The sequence below is a fragment of the Petromyzon marinus genome, chromosome 1 (assembly GCF_048934315.1).
Source record: "Petromyzon marinus isolate PM22_M1 ecotype Great Lakes invasive population chromosome 1, UKy_Petmar_22M1.pri1.0, whole genome shotgun sequence".
In the NCBI taxonomy this organism is placed as follows: Eukaryota; Metazoa; Chordata; class Hyperoartia; order Petromyzontiformes; family Petromyzontidae; genus Petromyzon; species Petromyzon marinus.
The window spans coordinates 5,191,232-5,207,608 of record NC_133667.1 but is presented as its reverse complement, the minus strand read 5'-3'; the positions used below and the strand labels follow the sequence as shown (position 1 = coordinate 5,207,608).

Genomic DNA, 16,377 nt, shown 5'->3' with positions numbered 1-16,377 from the left:
ACTGGCAGAAGGGTCTCTTGTAGATGAAGCTATAGAGAGCCCCTCTAGAGGGTATTTGGTCTACTCTTCCACACTGCCCAAACATCTTGAAAGATGTGCGAGTACCCACACTTTACCCCACCATACGCGGCCTCCTCATCAACTCACTGCAGTGAGCAATCTACTGCCGGGGGGACAGAGGCAGGGGTTTAAGAAGCTTGCCTGCTATTTCAGCTGCCGCGCTGGGAGATAGAATCAAACCGGCGACCCGCGGATAGCGAGTCCAGCGCCCTCCTCACCACGACGTCACCAATCACGGCCACGCGGTGCGTGGATTGGCTTGTGCCGCGGCCTCACTGAGTCCGGGGCCGGGTTTCCCTTCCGTGCTTCCCTCTGGGTGAGGACCACTCCGCCCACCGGCGTGGCCGCTACCACAGGCCCGGCTGCCTCCTGCCGGCGCTATGGGGAAACGAGCACCGCCAGGGAGAGTTTGTTTCTTGGGCGGTCGCCCCCGAGTTTCTCTGCCGCACGAACTCCATGTGGTGCGTGCTGAGCCTCGGCACCCCCTGCCGTGTCCCAGAGGGGGCAACCCGCGTCTGGACTCCACTAGCGGTGGCCTCATGCGTGGGCAGCATCGCCTCTCTCCTGCGCTTCGACACGGCCCCTGCATGCGGATCCCTTGCAGCGTCTGATGAGGTGAAACTAATTACTGTTGATTTGTATTTCATTCCACAATGGAAATGATCTTACTGCAAATTAAATTGTATTGTTTATACCGCGTTATTTTTACTGTTCCTGTACTGCTATTGTCAACATATGGCTGTTATATTCTTGGTTCTTTCGGTAAAGTCACGTAGAAGGGAAATAATAAATTATTAATAATAAAAAAATACAATTCTCACGACGTTTCGATTGCAACACAAGCAATCATCATTAGGTGTGAAAACCACAGTAATTTTCTTTTTTTTTAAGTTGCATTTTTTTCTTAACGTTAGCAGCACAGACAGCGACTAGCGGTTGTTGAGATGGACGAGTCCATCAATGCTCAGAACGGAGGAGGGGGGAGAGAAGGAGAATGGAATGCGGTCTGAAAGTCACCGTAAGCGTGAACACAATCAATCAAGACCCGAAATGGTTTATCACATCCTTCCAATGATTGCTAAGCCATAATCCATCTTCTCGGTTGATATTGTCTCTGTTTGTATATGTGGATAGCCTCATGAACGAATCTCTCATGGTAGCCGGATGGTTTGCAGAGAACCTCCGTCTTGAAGAAGTCAATGTCATGTGAGCCCACTGAATTATAACAGTGGTCTGCCACGGCTGAGGTGTTGGTTCTACCGTGTTTTAGGTCTGCTTTGTGTTCACAGATGCGGTCTGAGACATGTCGTTTGGTTTCTACAATGTAACTGCTACCACAGAGGCAACTTAGTTTGTAGATGCCAGGGTACTGTATGTATTCAATCACATATTTTACAGACGGGACCAGCTCACGGATTTTATGTACTGTGTTGAATTGGACCTGGATCTTATGTTTATTCAGGATTTTGGAGATATTTTTTGTGACTCCTGCAATGTAGGGTAAGGTGATGGTTTTGAATGGCTCCTCAAGAGGATCCTTCTTGATGGGTCGAGTGATGGCTTTGCCGATTGTATAGTCAGAGTAACTATTAGCCTTGAGAGCTCGGTGTACGTGCTTGAGTTCACTGGCAATGTGTTCCTGGTCGGAGATGCATTGGGCTCTATGGTGTAGAGTCTTGATGAGGGAATTCTTCTGGGATGGATGGTGGTGGGAATCCGGTTTTATGTAAGGATCCGTATGGGCAGCTTTCCTGTAGACAGAGTGGCTCATTGAACCATCAGGTCTCTTTTTTATTAGGACATCCAAAAAAGGCAGCTTGCCATCTTTTTCGACTTCCATGGTAAATCTGATGGCTGGGTGTATGGAATTGATGTGGTCGAGGAATTGATCTAGAGCAGGCTGGCCATGTGGCCAGATGCCAAAAGTGTCATCCATATACCCCTTCCATAAGGTTGGGCGTAGAGTGGCAGTCTGGATGGCGTCAGTCTCAAATTTCTCCATGAAAACGTTGGCTACAACCGGAGATGGGGGGGGGGGGGGGCATTGGGGTGCCCTCAGTTTGTTAGTAGAAAGTTCCATTCCAGGTGAAGTATGTATTGGTTATACAGTATTTCACCAGGGGGGGTACCTCAGTGTTCAGTCCTTGATGAACCAAGTCTTCAATGATTGCGATGGTGTCAGGTACAGGACCTTTGGTGAATAAGGAAACCACATCAAAACTATACTCTTTGGTTCTATTCGGTAAAGTTACGTAAAAGTATAAAACAAAAACAAAAATTCACGACGTTTCGGCCACAACACAAGTGGCCTTCATCAGGTGAATCGACCAGACTGTCTCGAGGACAGCGCTGTAGTGAACACAGCCAAGCTCAGACCGCGACCTTTAAGCTTGTGTGAGAGGAATTAAGGTGCCTTGACAAAGGAATTAGCATAAAAATTAGCATTCAATTGGCGGACTTAGCATGGTGAACGGTGTAGGGGAGGTGAACATGTGCAGACCGGCGAGGGGGGGAGGGGGAGGTTACATATTGATGGTGTGAAAAGGGAATTTAAGCAGCTGCGAAAGTTTGGGATACCACTACTTGAAAAAATATACTGTACCATTGAAAATTAGTTTAATGTTTGGTACGATTTAGAACATCTTTCCAATGGTTGCTTAATATGAAACCATCTTTTCGGTTGAAATTGTGTCTGTGTTTGTAAATCTGAATTGCCTCGTGAAAAAATCTCTGATAAAAACCCGTGGGTTTGCAAAGAACCTTGGTATCGGAGAAAAGTATATCGTGATCACCCGCAGTGTTGTAACAGTGATCAGCTACGGCAGAAGAATTCGTTCTGCCGTAGCTGGGGGCAGAGAAATACCCTTCATTGTCGATACCAGGTGAGTAGAGTTTAGTACCGCAGAGGTGGTTTTTCCAGTGAAAGGCCGCAGAATTTCAGACAAAAAACGCGCCAGTTTGTAGGTGGGAGAGTTGATAGTAGAGACGAAGGGAGGAAGGGGTGTATCTTCTTTATACATCTTTGGTAAACTGTATAATCTTGGTGGCCTGGTAGCAGAAGGTTTCAACGATAACTGTTTGGTTTAATCAATAAATGCGGTTGAATCAGAAATGATTTTGTTGGTTTTTATGACGAGGCTGTTTTATTTTTGTATAGCTGCCATCGTTGAGTAGTTCTTGAATTTTGTTGTTATATTCTATTTTATCCATGACTGTGGCATTGCTAGCTGGCATCTCAGCGTTTTTTAGGGTTGCAGCGTTTTAGATCTCACTACGTCTGCAGCAATGTGACCCAGGCCCTTGAGAGCCACATCTACTTGGGCAATGACATCATTAACTGGTATGTGTCTAGGTGTGACTGCAAAGTTTAGCTCTTTAGCTAAAACGGATATCAGACCATCGGAAACAGAACTGCAACTGCGATTAATTACGATTTTGTTAACGTCTAGCTTTTTGGTTTGTGGGTCCAGTCTTTTGTTGGAGAGGAGGTTAAATTTGGAAATCAAGTTGTCCTTACATTTGGTCGACATAGTGTTAGCTGAAGAGGCAGTCATATTGTCTACATGTTCCCAATCCGATGTGGACATTGTTGCCGTCAATTATAAGTGTGATTTGAAGAGTGTCTTGTCTAACTGATCTAGTTCGGTGCGTATAAGTCAGATTTTCTCTGAGATTAGAGCTAAGCTACTGTAGTTCTAGACATAAATCGTTTCGCATTAGAATAAGTTACAGCAGTAGAGGTGAGTGTAAATGCGATTGGTATTACCCCATCTCTTCAAAAACGTGATAGACTCGATCAGCTGAGCCTTCTTATCCCGAAGTTTGTTGAAGGATCTCAAAGCTATGTGGAAACCCTCCCCGTAGAGGCGGTTAAATTTCGATTTAAAGCTTTCGTGACTGCAGGGATTCATATTCTTGGTTCTTTCGGTAAAGTCACGTAGAAGGGAAATAATAAAAGAATAAATTAAAACAATACAATTATCACGACGTTTCGATTGCAACACAAGCAATCATCATCAGGTGTGAAAACCACAGCAAGATCATTTTGAAAAAAGTGGCGTTTTTTTCTTAACGTGAAAAAACCGCACCACGGACAGCGACTAGTGGTTGTTGAGATGGACGAGTCCATCTATGCTCAGAACGGAGAAAGGGGGAGAGAAGGAGAATGGAATGTGGTCTGAAAGTCACCGTGAGCGTGAACACAATCAATCAAGACACGAAATGGTTTATCACATCCTTCCAATGATTGCTAAGCCAGAATCCATCTTCTCGGTTGAAATTGTCTCTGTTTTTGTATATGAGGCTATCCACGAAAGCTTTAAATCGAAAATATATGCTTGTTATTTTATGTATATTTGAAGTGCACAGCTAATAAACTCGCTGTGCTGCTAGAAGCTGTGAAGCTGCGTAGACTCATCTCCTGTGTCGCTGAGCCCAGCTCTGCTCAGCTAGAGGAGCCGTTTGGTGCCGTTGGGCTCCCCCGATGTTACTTGAGGGGGGCCCAGACCAACCGAGCCCCCAACCACCCCACCGAATCCCCACAGAGACTCTCCCAGCTGTGCGCTGTGCTGAGTGACAGCCACTCACAGCGAGGGGGCTGACGGGGCCCGGCGGCGGCCCGGCAGCGGCCCGGTCGCCACTTCGTGCGGAGGCTCGGGGTTTGATCCCAAGGGCCGCCCTGGTTAATACCGTGAGGGGATTCACCAAAAGTGCACGCAGCCTGCTTCACGGCGGACGTTAAAGATCCGCGATTAAAAACCAGCGGTGATGCAAGCCGGCATCACGGTCCGACTCTGAACATTTCTCGCTAGTGACCCCACATAGCCTCGGGGGCTCTGTGCTCCATGACCCAGCGCTGTGGAGGCGAGGGTTGGCAGATCGCATAAATTTGTAAAAATCCCACGCGAGCCAGGCACCCACCTCGTGGCTTGCCAGGAGATGGCAGTACAAGTGGATTCATTTACATCTGTTCCATCTGGGGAATGTGTTACCGCCATCTAAACAAAGTAATATCTTATCCAAACCAAGTAATCTCTCATCTAATCAAAGTAATCCATCTAAACAAAGTAATATCTTATCTAAACAAAGTAATCCCTCATTTAAATAAAGTAATTCTCCATCTAATCAAAGTAATCCTCCATCTAAACAAAGTAATCATCCATCTAAACAAATAAATAGCTTATCTAATAAAATTATTCCCCATCTAAACAAAGTAATCCCTATCTAATCAAAATCATCTTAATTATAAACAAAGTAATCTTCTTTCTAAAAACAGTATCCTCTCATCTTTAAAAAGTAATCTCTCATCTAAACAGAGTAATATATTATCTAAACAACTGAATATCTCTTCTAAACACAGTACACACACAGATCTCCTATCTGTGATAATCTGGACAGTCACTCTACCCAGTCACATGGAGTGACTCACAGAGTAGAGCATCTGGGATGTTCACAGCAGCCACACCAACCACGCGGGGATCAGGTTCAGCCCAGCAACCAGATGTGTATGAACGCTGTGATGCTGTGTAAACGTAAGTGTACCTGTAGACGTGTCTATCCAAGCATCAAAAGCAGCACAATGCATTATCCTGCATCCATGTTATGCTCTACATGCACTCGCAAGTATATGATAACCAATTATAACAAAATATATTTTTTAATTCACACATAATTATTTCTCAGGTTGTATTCAATGAGAGTATATAATTATTGAGTCAATCACCTGCACTGGTCGTCGCGCTACCCCCGTGAGTGTTGTGCGTATGGAGAGACCCTCGCACTGCCTGCTCTGGTGTTGTCATCGTTGGTTTCTGGGCACAGCTGCCCGCTCCGCGATGTGCGACGCTCCCCTCGTCCCCACCGCCCCCACCCCCTGTCACCCTCATTCTCTACAAGAGCCACGCTGCCCCAAGGGGCTCTCCCCTGGAGCCATCGGCACAGCGGCCGCTGTCACCTGGCCAGGAGCCAGCGGCACGGAGTGCGAGGCCTCCTCACCTTCCTGCGGATGCCGGCCGTGATGGAGATCAGGGTGACAGTCTCTATTATCCCTGTGGTCATGCATAGGATGTTCTCAATTGCCGTGTAGTTCTTGTATGAGGGCCGGTTCACCATGTCTGCCATCAGGGAGATGGTTCCTGCAGCACACACAATACACGCAGCACATGCAGCAGACACAGTTCAGAAAGCACTTATATGCAGCAACAATAGCAAAGACACAGACAGAAATCTCCCGTGTAGCCTTAACAGAATGTTACTGCAAGTTCTGTTAGCGAGCACACACAGCAGCACACGCAACACATGCAGCAAACACACACAACACAAGCAACACACAGCAGGGCACAGAGCACACTATATACACATCAGTAGCAACACACTCAGAACACAGCACACACAGCACATGCAGGAAACACAGCACAAAGCACAGGCAGCTCACAACAGCAAATGCAGCACAGCATGCACAGCACATACATGCAGCACACACAGCACATGCAGCTCACATCAACATACACAGCACATGCAGCACATACAGCACATTCCAGTACACACAGCAGCAAACAGCATACACAGCTCCCAGCAGGAGCATGAAGGGGAAGTCACGTGACAGGGTCCGGAGACTGAGCAGCAAGTAATGCATGTGTAGTGACATGACGGATGTCACTGTGTAATGGCAGCCCTAGAGAGGCACGGTGTGCGATGTATTGACATCACGGGCACCATATGTAGGGGTGTTGCGGGAAGGGAACACACGGTCACATAGTGGTGGCTACAACCACGTCCGCTATAGCCCCGCCCCTCAGTGGTGTATTGGTATAAAGGGCGGGGAGTCAGAGAGCTCGGGGCAGAGTGTTTGGGGGTAAGCCAAGAGTGAAGAACCAGTGAAGAAGGAAGGCCAGCTAGATAGACCCTGGAACTCCCCTGACCGCTGCCCTTTTCAGGGCCGGCAGGGCAAGCCAGTGGTGCGGCTCCAGAGCCTCAGAGCCGGAGCCCTTTTAAGGATCAGTCTGTCTGGTGGGGTGCCGTGACCTGTGCCATGACCAGGGCCAGGTCAGATAGCCTCCTCTAGCGCCTGTAGCAGAGGAACTGGGAGCATAGTGGTTAGGCTGTTAGCCTTTGAGGGTGTCCCAGTGTTTGTACGGGTGAAGGGGCCGTTACTCCTTCTCAGTGTAACTCTGCCAAGCTTGAATAAATAGTGCTGCCTCTACTCCACCGTCTCCGTGTTCCGTGAACCCACTACACATGTATATGTGGATGTAGTACCAGCCCTAGAGGGGCTCGGTGAGCGCTGACTGGCAGTGCTGGATGGCACCACGCTCTGCCGACCCCTACAGGATAGGGTGTGAGAGTGCTGGCCTTGGGAATGGGGTTACTAGGGGCCATGGCACTCTGGTTGACCCCGAAGGACACGTGACCGGTAAAGTCTAAACAGGGCCCCCAAGTGGGGGCATGGGGTGGTCACGTGTCAGGGTCGAGATCCTGCTCGAGGATTCTAGAAGGTGGTCGTGGCTAAGGGCGGAGCCAGCCACGCCACAGAGGATATCAGCCGGGTCCCAAGAGAGGGACCGGCTGCTGCTATTCATCCTGAAGAATCTACGTTCTACATTCTACGTCCTACAGAGTCACCAACACGTGGACGGGGACCCAAGCTGTGGTCCGGTTTGTCGTAGCTAGTTATGGTGTAATTAGTGTAGTTAGCCTGGTGGTTCACCACCATCACTTATTATCTGGTTAAGGGGCAGTTACCCCTTCGTGTTGGTATTATTAAATGTGTTGCCTCCAAAGAGTTTGTCAGCGACTCAGTTGAACTCACTACACATGTAATGAGCGACTTCCGTGGCACGTCGTGTTGAGGGTACTTCTTTTATTTAACACACGGGCACAACACAGCCCAACCTTATCCGTCTCACACTGAGTACAATGCTTAGATTAACGTCTCTACTAGCAACACACAGCCGATCAGTTGGCGTGGTCCCACCGCCCTCACTGGGCTACACCGCTGGTTGACGGCGTGACGAGGATGGCGATGGAAACCCCGCAGGAGATCTTCCGCATGGCCAGATGAGGGAGAGAGATCATGGCGAGCAGTGACGCAGTTCGGACCCAAGAACCCACACATGAACCCGAGCCCCGGTCCGCCACTTTCACAGGCTCGGACGCTGTGGGCGGCATGACACAATCCTTCTGACGTATGCCCTCCGCCTGCACTATCCCCGCTCGTCGGACACACCAGACAACGGCAGACCAATTTTTGGAAAGAAATGAAGAGGCAACCCACGGAGAACCAAACAGCTTCAACCGAGACAGATGGACAAACCAATAACGACGGCCCAACAACAACCAACAACGACTGCCATTCGCCACTAAGTGGCGGTGATGTCACCACGATGCTTGTGCCAGGCTATGTGCACCTGAGGCCACGTGAAGTGTTGCACTTCCATTGGCAGGAGGTCACGGGGCAGACCCAGATGCCACAGGTTGACTGACTGAGACAACTGGCTGAAGCACCACCTGTGCCCTATTGTATATATAGGCCTTTTTCCAAAAAATAAGATGAATAATTCTGCCAATTTATTCTATTGATCGGGGCGCGCATGGGGCATGAAAGGGTGAGGCACACCCCACCCCTCACACCCAGCTGCCTTACCGCATTAAAAGCAACTCGAGGGAGGATGCCATAAAGAGCCATTAAATTATAAACTCCGGGGCAAAGGGAGGTTCACGACGATCTGCAAAATCTCCAGATTGTCAAAGGACCACATGTCATGACCTCCCCAGACGTTTTGGATAGCTCACAAACACGGACACAGAGCACAGGGCAAACGGACATTATAACTGATATATATTTTATATACGGAAAAAGTTGAAGCTTGGTTATAAGAATAAGTCGACATTATATACTGCAGTAGTCCTTATTTTATTTCTTATTGTATCTTTCTATCTACGTAACTTTACCAAGATAACCAAAGTACATGAGTTCCTGCAATCACGAAAGCTTAAGTCCAAACTAAGCTATATCTCTGACCTCGTGAATAAAAAGCACGGATGCCTGGATACAGACAGGGAACAAAAGTTAATAAAACCCTTGAAATACTGGTGGTAACAACGAGGGGCATTACGAATCTTGGTTAAACATAAACCAAATATTAATCATGAGATATTTGACCAGGGGTAACTTATACGCGATACAGGAAAATAGGTCAAACACACAAGACCAGATAATATGTATTCCATGGAATCAGAGCCTCCCCGGTCGCCTTTGTCTTCCAACAATGTGACACAACACATGATAACAATAATAATAAATATGTATGAAGGGGGAGTGCCTCCCGTTAATTTAGCAGACACTACGAAGGGGGGAATGCAAGCAAAAACATAAACATGGTGATCGAAAACAGCCAGTCAAAGGTCAAAAAGGGGGGGGGGGGGCAACCAGGCGGCTGCCACGGGAGGAGGACGGTGACAGTGGGCATGTTTTTTTCTCTCTCGCAAGAGACACGGAGAGAGGAGAGATAATTTCACAATTAAGCACGGATACAGATCATGCGAGTTGAGAGCTACGCCAAGCGACGGAGAGTCCTGCGATGGGCAGGCTCCGGGGCATGGCCTCGACATTAGCAATGGGTGTCGTGTCTCGCAGAGAAGAGGGGCGAGGTGATGTTCGTTGCTGAGTTCGGCATGGACCGACAGAGTATCGCTGAAAGTTTTATTATACATTTATCCTGATGTTTTAAGTCGCTTGCAGAGTCAAGGATTGCGATAAGTTGTATTGCACTAAGCTATCAGAGTGGTGAAAGTTTTGAGAGTGAGTGACCCAGCCAGCGACAAGCAGCGCACAGCAAGATCCCTCTTGGAGGAAGGGCGGAGAGCACGGAAGTTGAGCAAAGCAAAGGTGAAGCCCTGAAGGAAGGGTGGGAGAGGTATTACTGAATGCCAGCGCGAAGCTGGCAGCTGCACGCCAAAGGAGAAAGACTGGAGCAGTGGAAAGAGCCTGAGCCAGCGCAGCCCTGAAGTAAGGGCGGGTGTCCGTGTGAAGCTGGTAGCTGCCCGCCAAAGGAGAGAGACTGGAGCAGTGGAAAGAGCTTGAGCCAGCGCAGCCCTGAAGTAAGGGCGGGTGTACGTGTGAAGCTGACAGCTGCACGATCAAAGAGAGAGCACGGAGCAGGGGAAAGAGCCTGACCAGCCGCCAGTGAGCAAGAGAGTCAGCGCCAGCGAGAGCGCCGTGGGTTCGACCCACACACACATCGACAAGCACCAGCTGGGAACCAAGACAAGAGTGAGGAACGGCGACCAGCGGACGAGCTGCGGGCGCTATCTGACGACGGGATCATCGCGCACCGACGGCGAGTGTCGTGCCGTCTCTTCCAACCAGCAGTGGACAGAAACTGCGGCCGCCCCCGAGCAAGAGAGAGCAACGAAGCCGTTTGCATGACACGCCCACCCTCACACCCTCACCGCTCCGCAGGGAACAAACTAATTTTGATAAAAGGGATGCCCAACCTCGGCGTCTGCTTAACGCAAAGAATTGATCAAGAAGACAAACCACACCCACACATAAACACATACTCGGACTAATAATAAGAAGACTAATGATAAAGTGCGTCAAATATCAACTGATCATGAAAAGCATTGCTGCCCGTCGAGTTACATGCATACGATTGTTAGAAGTATTTTAGTCATTCGTTTTCGTTAATCGCATAATCTTGCCAATTAATTAATTGATAACTACTCTTGCTTTAGGAACAGGTTCCTTCATTACTGTTTGTATGAATGTTGTTACATTCATATTAAGGACCGTTTCCTATCGCCGTATATGCTTGCGTTACTCTGAGGAATTTATCGATTGTTCTGTTACCCAGTTTAACAAACGTAATCATTGAGGGTTGAATGTACGGATCAATGAGGAAAACATCTCCAGGAGTACTGTGTTGACAATTACAAGCATAAGAGTTCGCATATTAGAGTGTTATGTTTTTGTTTAGAAATTTAAATTGCTTAACACAGAAGTGTTTGAGTGGTGCCTTCCTAAGTTCATGCATAATGATCTTAATTATAAGAACTGTATCCTGCAGAGAGATTTGAATTTGGAGACCTAACATAAAAACACTAAGACATAATCAGTAAATGTTAAGCTAGAATCATTGTATTGTCCCGATTGATAAAACGACCCTCGACAACGAGGCAGAGCCTAATTATCATAACGGCATGCATCAGCATAATCACTTACATTTGCAAAACCTAATACAATTACACCTTCATAGTTAGCATATTTTATGTACATAATTCCATAAATTTGCATAAATTCGGATAATTACGATTTTCATTTAATTTTAATTATTTTTATTAAAGTTTCAAGACCCGGCATATACAACAGCCCCCTACTGTGCCAACTTGGTGTGTTTTAACCACCCGGCGCTCCGCTTGTTGTTGTGAGCGTCGCTCCTCCACCGTTCGTTGTTGTTGGATGGCGACTGCATAAAACTGCCCAGGAACATCCTTCATGAGACTCCTCCACAGAGGCCGATCTTGACACCGCTGCAACCAGTCATTGGCAAGTCCACTCAGCTCCACATCCTCCTGTACCACATTACTCCATCTCTTCTCTAGCCCATGCCAGCGCCCATTTAGCCCACTCGAAGGCTTCACGAACTCCGTGGTCAAAATAGATGTTAAATAATGTGGGAGCCACAGGACATCCCTGTCGCACCCCAAGGTGTACAGGGAATGGCTCTGACTCCCGGCCACATAGTTTTACCTGTGCCCGCTCACCATCATGAAGGTCATTAATGAACGTGAGCAGAGGGTCAGGGACTCCGAAAGCGTGAGGAACAACCCAGAGCTCAGGCCTACTGATGGTATCATAGGCCTTAACCAGGTTAATAAAGTAGAGATGTAGGTTTTGTTGAAATTCCCTACACCTCTACTGTATCAGATGCATAGAAAATATGGCATCTGTGCAGGACCGCCCTTTCCTGAAACCGCATTGGGGCTCCACAAGCCTCTCCTCAGCGTGCCTAGCAAGGCGATCTTGAATAATCCTTGCCAGGACATTTCCCGGCACACTGAGGAGTGAGATGCCCATGTAGTTGTTACAGTCTGTGCGGTCCCCGTTCTTAAAGAGGGCGACCACCAGGGCATCCTTCCAGTCCTGGGGAACCCGTCCAGTGGTCCAGACTGTTGTTATGATGTCATCTAGGGTAGTCTGTGCACAAACGCCACCGTCCCTCAGCATTTCGCTTGGGAGATCATCTCTGCCCGGTGCACTTCCTGGTCTCAGACTCCGGATCGCATTCAGTACTTCCTCAACAGATGGTACCTCAGCCAGCCACTCACAGGGGGTGACTTCTTACAATATTTGAGGCACCGCAGCCTCTGCAGGGTCCTCCCCACTTTGTCCCACGTTGTTATTCAGGCTGAGGGATGTCCCCTCCCCCAGGACCTCAAAGAAATGCTCAGCAAATCTGCAAACCTGTTCCTGGGGGTCGGAGATTGGATCACCATTCTTTCCCCTAATGATGGTAATAGGTATAGCGCTGCAGGTTACTTTTTTGATAGAATTAAAGAGCGATTTGTGATCGTGGGCCATTTAGGCAGACTCCATCTCCTCAGCAACTCGTGACCACCACCCAATCTTGCAGCGCCTCACAGCTCTCTGAACCTCCAAGCGAAGGCTGCGGTAAGCCTCCTCATTCTCCGACATGGCCAATGAGAGTGGGCCTGTCGCTTTATCTCAGCCAGCTTGAACACCTCCTCTGTCAGCCAGGGTCTCTGGGGAGGTCTGTACCGTGTACCCAAAGCAGCAGGCATTGCAGCTGCATGAGCCACAATCCTAAACCTTGCCCATTTCCCCTCGACATCAGGAGGAGTGGGGGACGATGCAAAACCCAGCCGCAAGCGATGATAAATTCTACCTTGCAACTTTCATCAGCTGGCTGAGACCATGCCATGAAGGGTTTGAATGGGGTCCTGGGTGTACACCCCCCACTGGAGTGGAAGAATGGCAGGCGCTTCTTACAGATGACAAGTCGATGGTGAGTGGGCAGATCAGCTCCACAGTAGGTCCTGGTGTCAAGGACATGGGCCCGCATGCGCTATTCCGTCACTATGTAGTCCAGCAGATGTTCTTGTTTGGACACGGCATGCATCCATGATGTTGTGTGGATGCACCGATACCGGACCAGCGTGTTGGTAATTAAAAGCCCATGGGCTGCACAAAAATCTAGCAGCCTCCTGCCGTTGTTGTTGAACTGATCTGGCCTATGCCTTCCAAACACTCCAGACCAGATGCCAGCATAATGACCAACTCGGGCATTAAAGTCACCCAACAAGATGATGCTATCCTGAGGGGCCACTTTAGCTAGCACTTGTGACAGGAGGTCATAGAAGGCATCTGACTCATCAGCCTTACCTGCATCCCTCCACGGATGTTTGTCTTCAGTGGGGGCATAATTAACCACGACCGCCACTCCTCGCCTCTGATTGATAGGAATGCGAACCCAAAGTAGCCTGGAGCTTACAGCATCCCACACCTCACCACCACGCTCCCATGCCACCTTCATTCTTTTGTTCAGAAGAAGAGCCACTCCCTGTTCTTTGGCAGTCTCTTGCCCCTAGAAGAGGACTGTCCATCCCTCATGGTGGCAGGAGCCAGAGCCACTCCAACGGACCTCTTGAATACCACAGAGATCCAGGCGGTACCAGTCCAGCTCCCGACAGAGAAGTGGCAGCCTCTCCTCCGCAGTGAGCGTTTGAACATTTCACGTGGCCACACGTAGTAGTTTTTTGTTGTTTCTCGAGGAGCCCTGAGGGTAAGGATTCAGTCTCCTGGCTCTGCCAAATAGGGTTTGGCCAGGAGATGTCATAGACGCCTGTCCTCCCGGGGCCTCCGGCCCAAGCTTATTACTTATAATTTTCCATCGTGGTTTAGCGGTAATTAATTGAATGTGGAGGGGTTACCAGCCCCTCACACCTGTCCAGAGCCCCCATTTAGCCGCTGTAAGGGGAAAGGGCAATCGGAATTGGCCCTCCCCCCACAGCACTGGCCACAACAGCGTTGCCCGTCTGGTGACGGCCCACCCGTATACGCACACACTGCGGCCGTTTCACCTCAACCACTTCCACGGGACCTTGTCAAGGCTTATGCAGCTTAGGAGATGTACCTACCAGTACATGCGGGCAATGCAACCATGCCCTGTCACCATTGGACCACGGTGGCACGTGATCCCGTTAGCCCACATTGCGCTCATTGGTCGCCGGTGCTTTGGCGGCGTTAAATTTAGCCGCTTCCCGAGTTGTCGAAATGCATTCTAGGGTATTTTTCATGTGCTCAGGCAACTTGGATTTACCCTTATCCAGTGACGAACCCAATTGTGCGTCCATAGGAGGCACATTTTCCCTTCCATACATGAGAAAAAATTGTGAAATTTCCGTGGAAGCATGAGGGGCCATCCTATACGCGGCTACTACACTCGGAACATGTAAATCCCAATCCGTTTGCGCCGTGTCAACTGTCTGACAAAGCATGGAGATCAAAGTTCTATTCAGTCGCACCACCATCTCATCTGTCTGGGGATGGTATGGCGACGTTCTAATTTTCTTAGTGCCCGAAGTGTCGCAAACCTCGCGCAGCAGCTTTGATGAGAAATTGCGCCCCTGGTTAGTGAGCAGCTGTTCAGGGGCCCCCATGTCAATTATGTAACCATACAAAAACGTCTTAGCAATGGAAGCTGCCGACTGGTCAGGCAGCAGCCAAACCATAGGCCATCGGGCGAAATACTCGACCCACACTAAGAGAAATGTATTCCCTCTTTGAGTGGCAGGGAAGGGCCCAAGGATATCGAGCGCCACCAATTCGTTGATGAAATGGATTGCAGTGGAGACTGGGACTTCCTCTGCAGCGGTTTCCTATGCGCACATTATGTACACCTTTGGACCAATTGCTATACTTCACTGGTCATACCCGGCCAATAATAATCATGCTACAGTGTCAGCAAGGTCTTCCAAACACTGAGATGCAACAATTTATCCTCGTGCACCGCATGAATCAATTCACCTCGAAGAGCAGTGGGGACGACAACACGACAACGGTCAAACATATCTTCCCCCCACATCAATAGGTCATCATGAAGGACCAATCGCGGCCCATCAACAGGTGCAAGAGCTTTTTGTTCTAATTCCGCGCGACGCCACAATACCCTCAAGGAATCATCTGCAGACTGCTTGCGAACCCATTCAGAGCGTGTAAGGTGCAAAACGCTATCAGCAGGTGCAACCGCCCCAGCAGGCTCCGTGTCATTGAACGCAGCCATGGCAGTAGCTGAACTGGCCGTCGAGGGTTAACAAAGGCCCGTACCCGACGAACATGGACAACTGGACGATTGAGGAAACCGGGACAAGGCATCCACGTTGCAATGCCAAACACCTTTCCGATATATCAAGCGGAACGAGAATTCCTAAAGAATTTCGAGCCAACGTGAAAGTTGGCCAGAAGATTATTCAACGTTCAAGGAGTACTGAAGGGCTGCGTGATCGGTGTGAACAATGAATTCCTTGCGATAGAGGTAAGGCCTGTACTGTTGAAGGAAATGGACCATGGCTAATAGTTCTCTACGAGTAACACAATAACGCCGTTCTGCGGGGGACAGGACGCGGCTGCCGTACGCGACCACTTTCTCAATCCCGTTCTTAACCTGGGACAGGATGGCGCCTATGCCCGTATCACTAGCGTCTGTGTCAAGGGTAAATGGCAGGGAGAAATCGGAATACTCGAGTGTGGGCACGTCGGTCAATCGCTCACGAAGGGCCAGGAATCCAGCCTCTTCCTCCATTCCATAACAGAATATGATTGTGTTATTTTATTTTATCAATTTATTATTTTATTCTCATTCTACGTGACTTTACCGAAAGAACCAAAAAAGAAGAAGAACCTCTGGTTTTTAGCCTTCAAGGCATGCAAGTGTTGTATATGTGGGTGTGTGAGAATTGATGAAAAATATTGAAAATTAAATGAAATTCGAAATTTGCATAATTAATCCGAAATTATGTTAATTCGTGTAATTATGCGTATAACTATGCTAATTAGAGAGGTAATCGTATTAATTTATACGAGTGGGTGTGGTTGTGTTAATGATAGCCTTTATGATAATCAGGCCCCGCCTCATTGACGAGATGGGGTTATCAATCAGGATAACGCAATCAATCGTGTGCAGTTACGCTAGTGTCAATTCGGCCTCGTTGTCTAACTTCGTATTATTGATCAGCATAATATAATGATTCTCACTTTAACACTCCCCGAGTGTTAATATTTTAGGTCCCAAGTTCATA

The 16,377-nt window shown here is 48.5% G+C and overlaps 1 protein-coding gene across 2 annotated transcripts in view; it reads right to left on the bottom strand.

Annotated features, from left to right (window-relative positions):
* The window catches only part of LOC116940914 (uncharacterized), a 260,064-nt gene that overhangs the window by 147,959 nt on the left and 95,728 nt on the right, over nucleotides 1-16,377 (bottom strand). For both annotated transcript variants that reach the window (XM_076056432.1, XM_076056365.1), the window contains exon 8: nucleotides 6,055-6,194. In XM_076056432.1, coding sequence (XP_075912547.1) covers nucleotides 6,055-6,194 — 140 coding nt within the window. The remainder of the gene's footprint in view (nucleotides 1-6,054; nucleotides 6,195-16,377) is intronic.